This window comes from Olea europaea, chromosome 10, assembly GCF_002742605.1.
Source record: "Olea europaea var. sylvestris chromosome 10, O_europaea_v1, whole genome shotgun sequence".
In the NCBI taxonomy this organism is placed as follows: Eukaryota; Viridiplantae; Streptophyta; class Magnoliopsida; order Lamiales; family Oleaceae; genus Olea; species Olea europaea.
Genome location: NC_036246.1, coordinates 17382908 through 17391065, shown reverse-complemented (window position 1 = coordinate 17391065; position 8158 = coordinate 17382908). Strand labels below are relative to the sequence as shown.

Below are 8158 nucleotides of genomic sequence, written 5' to 3'. Positions count from 1 at the left end.
ACTGGGAGATATGCCATGGGGGCTTCAAATATCATTTTGTAATTTGTATTGCTGATTGCTACAGCCTGTAAATTGGTATTTTTTCTGAAAAACTATAAACTTTATAATTTCATAAAATTAAATTATTAATTAAAAATAAAAAAGTTTCGGTTCAGTTTAGTAAGATTTTTGAAAATCGAAACTCAGACTAAACTATTTTGAAACAGTTTGGTTTGATTTGATGGGAAAAAAATCACGAATTTACGTGGACTCAAACCAACGATTTTCAAACAAACAGGTTCAATTCGATTTGAATTAATGCGATTTTTTTTTATAGTTCCTTGTGAAACAGTATGAAATTCATATTAACAGTTACATATCACCATCAATATTTAAGTATGTATAAAGTTAATATGTGATCGGTAATTTTACACAATAAAATTATTGTGGCACTTTCATTTTCCAAAAAAATTGATTCGATTATGACATGGGTAACATGTCAAATTTTGACATTTGTATTACTATGATTGTATTCATGAGACATGTCAAATACCGGCTCGATAACATGTGTGCTTTGTAAACATAAAATATGGCAATTGTGGTAGTTTATGTCTGTGACCTCTTACAATGATGTTGAAGAAGGAGAAAACATTTTTCTCTAAAAAATTGAAACTATAAAAATCTTATTTTATTTAATTTAAATTTTAGAAATTAAAAACAAAATTGGAACAAAATAAAAAGCATGTTTTAAAATATATATTTAAATTATTTTTAAAATAAAAATAATTGGTTTTTGAATAACAAAGGACAATAACTGGCTTTTTATAATTGAAATTTGAAAAAATGATTTTCTTTAAATTTTTCAATACTTAGAGATATCAAAATAAGTTGAACCTCTGAGATCCAAAATGATTGTCGTATTAAAAAATTGAATTAGAACTAACCCTAACTTGATTCAGCTGGTTTACGTTTTTGTCTATCATAATGAACGGATCATGTAAAGCTTGATTGTCTAGTCTAACAATTCATGAGGAACGACTCATGGCCCAATTATTAAGATCTTGTTTGAGCTCCATTTTATTCTAAGGATGCATTTTGAAAGAGTAGATTGACGAAGAATGTATGAAATAAGGAAAAATTTTATGTTTGCGTATAATATTATTTTATTAAAGAATTTGTGATAAAAAAAAATAGAGAAAAAAATATAATTTGAAAATAATGATAATCAAGGAAGGGCTAAATAAGTGAAAACAAAAACCCTCAAAATTATTCCCCAATTTCTTCGGCCCATCTAGCATAGAGATTTTCAAAGAAATCTTGAATAGTCCCTTTGTAACATGCTTCGCATCAAACGAACAAGTTCAACAACTTAAAAAGCGATTGAGCTCTATTCAATTTATGACTCTTTATAAACTTTGGCGTTGCCAGGTAGTATACCTCGCTATCTTTTTTAGAGGAGATGAGAGAAAATAGGGATATTTTTGCTCGTTCTGAATTGTGTTTTTATGAGAATATTGATTATTATGTTGGCGTTTGAAATTTTGAGTATGTGTAGTCCAATCAATTATGATGGATCGGTGATTCATTGGTGACCAATGGACACTAGGATGGTTGATGCACAATGACCATTGCCCACCTTAGTCCTTCATCTTTTGAATTCTTTATTTTTGGTCCTTCAGGTTTTGAAAACGTTCGAGTTGATCCCTAAGGTTCTTAATTAATCAGCTTTTGTCCCAAAACTTATGAAATCATCCAATCAATTGTCCAAGGCTTTTATTCAAGTCCACAATTTTTTGTATGTATTCAATTCCACCATTTTTTTCTCCAATTAAGCTTAAAATCTCTGCTTTTTTATTAACACTTTATGCGTAACTTTAAAAGACTAAGGCCCCGTTTGGTAGGGATTTTTTGTCCCAAAAAATTGATTTTTTGACCGTTATTTTACTATTCAAGTCGTAATTTTTGACTTCTTCTCTCACATGTGGACCCCACTTTTCTTCTAACGGTCAAAAACTCAATTCTCAAAATCTCTACCAAACGGGCCCTAAATAAGAATTTTAAACACACTTATTAGGCATGAAGGTTGATTAAATTTTCATCAATTTGGAAGATAGCATGTAATGGAAGTGATGAAATTAAAAAACTTAATTAAATTTCAAAGACCGAATTCGAAATTAAATTTAATTTCTGTGACCCAATTGAAATATGTATGAACTGAGTACAGTCTCTACACATGAAATTACCCATTTTAGTTTATTTATATTTCTATATCTATTTTTAATTCTCCATTAATAGTTAAAATGGAAATAAAAGTTAAGGCTTGATTTGGTACCATTAGTATTTTTAACAGAATCAATTTTTGCTGTGTTAAAGAAAGAAGTAGCAACGGGAAGAATCAATTATTGTTTTGCAAATTTTTGTTTAAGAATTATTATTTATTTCAAGATCAATATTTTAATGTTTGATAAATAAATTTGAATTTATTGTTATATCATTGTATAATTACTAAAACGGACATCGATTATACTAATGCACTGCTTTTTTTATTTTTTATTTTTCTTTTAAATTTATGACAGAGGGTGTTCGGATCAGCTTACATGTACCTTGATTAATCTCACGAGATTCTGAAATTTACAGTCGGGTACTCATCTCAGTGACTTTGAAGGGACTTGAATTGATGACCATTGAGAAGTAAACCCAAGATTTGATCATTGATCTATCCCTCAAAATTACAAAAATTCTTCAAGTACAGAAAATTTTTGTCAGATTTTTGAATTCTCACTCACATGAGAGTGGGCCCGTGTGTAAAATATTGAACAAAAATAAATTTCCCACCTTTGAATGTGAATGTTCGGTAAGTACAAGGATTTATAGTAAGGTTTTCAAAAATTATACTCTTTCCTTTTGTATTATTACTATTGTTATCATTAGTTTTATTATCATCATTATCAACATATACGAAATTATTTTCATAACAATAATAATATGTAATATAATCGGATTGTTTAGCAAGATAATGTATTCACTTTAGGTATGTCAAAATTGAAATTTTTTAATCTATAATTCATAAAATATTTTGTTTTTTATGCATCAAATTTGCAGCACTTTGATTTCTCATTTACCGATCTCACATTCTACTCGTAACAATATCCGAAATTCCCTCCCCTCATATTTCTAATCCATCCAGCAGATCTCTTCACAAACCCGTGAAACTCACCAAAAACTATACAGATCTCGCAATCTACTCCAAATTTCCGGTAAAGAAACATAACAATCATGGCAGCCGCAGTGTCGGCGCGTGAGGAGAACGTTTACATGGCCAAACTAGCCGAGCAGGCGGAGCGCTATGAGGAAATGGTTGAATTCATGGAGAAAGTGTCGGCCTCGTTAACGGAGTCCGAGGAACTCACCATTGAGGAGAGGAATCTGCTTTCTGTGGCGTACAAGAACGTGATTGGGGCTCGGAGGGCGTCCTGGCGTATAATATCGTCCATTGAGCAGAAGGAGGAGTCGAGGGGGAATGAAGACCGTGTGAGCACTATTAAGGAGTACAGATCAAAGATTGAATCGGAACTTTCGAACATTTGTGGTGGAATTCTTAAATTGCTTGATTCCACGCTGATTCCTTCGGCTTCTGTTGGGGATTCCAAGGTTTTTTATTTGAAAATGAAAGGGGATTATCATAGGTACTTGGCTGAGTTTTTGACTGGTGCTGAAAGAAAAGATGCTGCGGAGAATACCCTTTCTGCCTACAAGTCTGCTCAGGTTTGTTCTCTATTTTGTTCAAATATTTTCCTCGTTTTCCAAATTGAATGTTTTATTTGACTTTTGTTTTGATTCCGTGTAAAGTTGCAATCTTATATGAATCAATATGATTTCCATAGGCATTTCAAATCTAGTATTTTCTATTAAAATTTCCATTTTGTGATAATTTTCTCCAAAATTAGTGTTTCTCCATGAAGATGTGCTGAAATCGGTGAATTAGTGCTTTTGACTTTGGAGATTTTTGTTTGATTATTGCAAGTAAGATGAATGATATAATGCCTCACAGAATTATACCAATTTAAGGTAACATTGATCAATTCTATCACCTTTACTTGATCGGGCATTGCCGATGAGTTTTTTGACTCATTTAATTAGCTGTGGGATAAAAGATAAACTTGTTTGGCAATTTTAGTCTGTAGTGAGATTGTTGTCCTTGGGCCTTTCGGTTAATTTGTTAGTACATTTGAATGAATGAAAACCTTCCTGATCGAAAGTACAAAAATTTTCAACAACTCAGATCTCTTCTTTTGGAGATTATTGAAATTATCTTACAATGGCCAAATTTTGATTTTTCTTTGCCAACTATTGTTGCATGTAAACAGTAATCTAGGATCACATGTTAGAGCTGAGATTATGTCTGCTTATGACTTACCATTGTGTCATAAAGATTGTGCCTTACTCTGTTATGTTTTTGCAGGACATTGCTAATGCAGAACTTGCTCCAACACACCCAATCCGACTTGGGCTGGCTCTGAACTTCTCCGTGTTCTACTATGAAATTTTGAACTCTCCTGACCGTGCTTGTAGTCTTGCTAAACAGGTAAGCCGGATAATTTGTATCTGTTCTGAATTTGGGGGAAATTTAGTTTACCGAAGTTGAGATTTGGGTATGGTTCCACCGTGTTTTTCTTTTTATGGAAAACAGGCTTGCATTTATTTGTGTATATGATATTAACATGTCAAGTTTTTGTGATATTTATTTTCTTGTCTGGGTTGGCAAGGCCTTTGACGAAGCAATTGCTCAGTTGGATACCCTAGGCGAGGAGTCGTACAAAGACAGCACTTTGATTATGCAACTTCTTCGCGATAACCTGACTCTCTGGACCTCTGACATGCAGGTATTAATCAAATCTGCTTCCTTACAATACAATGTTTGGAACTTCTTGTTTAAGTTTCTTTCCACCTAGTTAAATTCATTGGCGTTTAGTAAAGTTTTAGCAGAATTTATGTTGGTCATTACATTTTATCTGGTTTCAAGTTGGTTATTGAACTCGAAACTTTATTACAATTTTGTCAATTTGTCAAACTAATGAAAAAGATGATGTAGCAATTTAGTTATTTGCCAAAACTTCTAGAATGTCACATTAACATTTTTGTTAGTCAAGTGAATAGACATGGACGAAGTGATTAAATTGTGAAAAAAGATGGCGATTAACTTGAAACAAATGAAGTTCAATGACTTGCACAAAATTTCTATCATCGACTATGCTGACCTTATATTTTTCACATTTCCATTTTCATGTGTAGCTGTTGGTGTTTTCAAATATGAGTCAAGAAATTGAGACGTGCTAGTGCTAAATAATAATTAATATGTGAATTTGAATGTAGGATGATGGAACTGATGATATCAAAGAAGCTCCTAAACGCGATGATGAACAACAAGGAGAGTGAGAGTTGGGGTACTTGCTGGCCAGCAAACTCAAATTTTAAGATTCGCTTCTCTGGTGGTTATTTTTATTTTTTATTATTATTTTTTTAAATATTAGGAGAAGTCGATTATTTTCTTTTCTTGCTTTTCTTCTTGGAGATACTGTCCCATTCACATGATTGCTCTTGAATATTATGCCATAGCTCAGTCATTTGGCCTTGAGTTTAATTTTAAGTTTTGATTATTTTCAGTTTTCATCTAAACATCTGAGTTATTACAGTTCGCTCGAGGCTAAATCAAAAGCTTTCTTTGAAATTCCTTCATCCCGATTAGATTTTCTGGATCAATCTACCCAGCCTAAATTAACTGGGACAAAAAACATGTGAAGCTACATCATCCCCTTCTCGAGAAATCAAACGGAAAGAATCGCATCCATCCTCTCTTCTTGCATTGCAATATTTTGTAAGACTGAACCAAATTTTAGTTCATACTCAGGCAGACCTTTCTAAGCTGACACTCGTACATTTCAGTCATCTTCTCACTGTAGTTGGACCGAAATCTCAATGTGATGTACATAAATGCTGATTCCACCAAAATTCCTCCGTCTCTCCTTTTCCCTTCAAACAACATCGAATTTCTCTCCCACCAGAGGGCCCATGTCAGACTACCAATCGATTCCAACACCTTCCTCTATTCTCTATACAAAATAGGGGAATTTACCAAAATGTCACTTTTTTTGAAAATGCACAAAAAACTTTGATGTGCATACAATTTGTACAAAAATGTCACTTTCTTGTTGTCAAATGTCTAAATTACCCTTAATTTGACTTTTTTTGAGCATTTAATGCTCCTTCATGATTGTTTTTCAAAACAATTAATGTTGTGATTTGATTGATTAATTTGTATATTATAATCATTGAATATATAAATATTATATTGTAAAATACGAATCTAGTTAATAAAAATGAATATAAAATCCTTCAAAACCCTAGTTAACATAAAAAAACAAATTTTTTGTTAAACAAACTCTTATTTCATTCATCTTCTTCATCCATTTTCTTCTTCATCAAGAAGATATTATTTCATCCATCTTCTTCATCTATCTTGAAAGGTTAGAGGTTAGTTATTACGAATTGTTTATATTTTTATGTAATAGCTTACTCTTTTTAAAATATTAAAAACAACATGATAATTACTACTATTAATCATCATTGTCTTTTTTTTTTTTTATATATTTTTGAAGGAAAAATATACCAAAAACATTTAGGAAAATGTGAATAATTCCATATTTAATGAAGCATTCAGTCATTTATTTCTATAAATAGGTTGTGATGTTGTAGTTGAGAAATGATTATAAGCATTAATGTTACCAAACACATTTAAAGCTTCTCGACAGTTGAACTGTCGAATTCGACATTTTAACTGTCGAACCCGACATTTATAAACTGTCGGGATAGTTAACTAAACTGTCGAATTGGACAGTTGAAAATTCTTGGCACCCTTCATTTGACCTTGTACTATTGCATAAGTTTAAACATTCGAACGTGTCACTTCCATACTATTATATAATTGATATATTGATTGCGCATAATTCTTATCGTTGTAATCCCAACATTTCAGGTATGAACAATAATTTGAGATTCATCGTGTCGCACGGGGGAAAGTTCGTTCTATATTTTTGAAGGAAAAATATACCAAAAACATTTAGGAAAATGTGAATAATTCCATATTTAATGAAGCATTCAGTCATTTATTTCTATAAATAGGTTGTGATGTTGTAGTTGAGAAATGATTATAAGCATTAATGTTACCAAACACATTTAAAGCTTCTCGGCAGTTGAACTGATGAACTCGACATTTTAACTGTCGAACCCGACATTTATAAACTGTCGGGATAGTTAACTAAACTGTCGAATTGGACAGTTGAAAATTCTTGGCACCCTTCATTTGACCTTGTACTATTGCATAAGTTTAAACATTCGAACGTGTCACTTCCATGCTATTATATAATTGATATATTGATTGCGCATAATTCTTATCGTTGTAATCCCAACATTTCAGGTATGAACAATAATTTGAGATTCATCGTGTCGCACGGGGGAAAGTTCATTCAGGTGAATGACGAATGAAAGTGGACTGGGGACCAGACCACTTCCATTTTAGTGTCGAGCAGTATTACACTACCGGGGCTATTGTTACGGTTGAACGAGAAACTTGGTGTTCTCGATCCGCGCACAAAAATGAAATTGAAGTTCAAAGTTCCGAACATGAATATACCGCCAGCCAAAATACTCGAAGATAAAGACGTAAATTGGTACATATCAGTTCATAAAGAAACTGCCCTCTGCGTGACGACTTTGGAAATCGGTCTGCCAAGTGTTGAAATGGAGAGGGATACAAATTACGGCCAACAATTGTTCCCCTACCATGTTGTACATTAAAATCTATTATAGTACACTTTTGATTATCATTATTGCTTGCAATCGTTATTGATCTTTGGATTGGCATAAACATTAAGATCATCATGTTGATGACTTGCAGAACATCCCGACAGTTCACATGTCGGTCCTGCCAGTTGTCTTCTGTCATTCTCGACATATGACTGCAAATGTCACACAACCATGGTAATAGTGAATAAACAACGCGACAAATAACAACAAAGGTACATAACTGCCACGTGTAATAAGGACAAGACAAAAGTACCTAAAATAATTTGTTATAACTCAACTTGAAGCACTCCAACTATTCTCTTGTTGCAAAAAAAAA

General features: G+C 32.4%; 1 protein-coding gene across 1 annotated transcript; it reads left to right on the top strand.

Moving 5' to 3' along the window:
• Positions 1 to 3078: 3078 nt before the first annotated feature.
• On the top strand, positions 3079 to 5655 carry LOC111401395 (14-3-3-like protein B). Its single transcript, XM_023029111.1, has 4 exons — positions 3079 to 3744; positions 4442 to 4564; positions 4746 to 4862; positions 5353 to 5655. Exons 1-4 carry the CDS (start codon positions 3256 to 3258, stop codon positions 5413 to 5415), a joined length of 792 nt encoding a protein of 263 aa, XP_022884879.1. The 5' UTR covers positions 3079 to 3255; the 3' UTR covers positions 5416 to 5655.
• Positions 5656 to 8158: the final 2503 nt, after the last annotated feature.

Excerpts from the sequence above, each read along its gene's own strand:
- LOC111401395 (XM_023029111.1), top strand. The coding sequence starts at position 3,256 with ATGGCAGCCGCAGTGTCGGCGCGTGAGGAGAACGTTTACATGGCCAAA. Across the intron at positions 3,745-4,441 it reads CTGCCTACAAGTCTGCTCAG|GACATTGCTAATGCAGAACT; the intron begins GTTTGTTCTCTA and ends ATGTTTTTGCAG. Across the intron at positions 4,863-5,352 it reads TCTGGACCTCTGACATGCAG|GATGATGGAACTGATGATAT; the intron begins GTATTAATCAAA and ends ATTTGAATGTAG.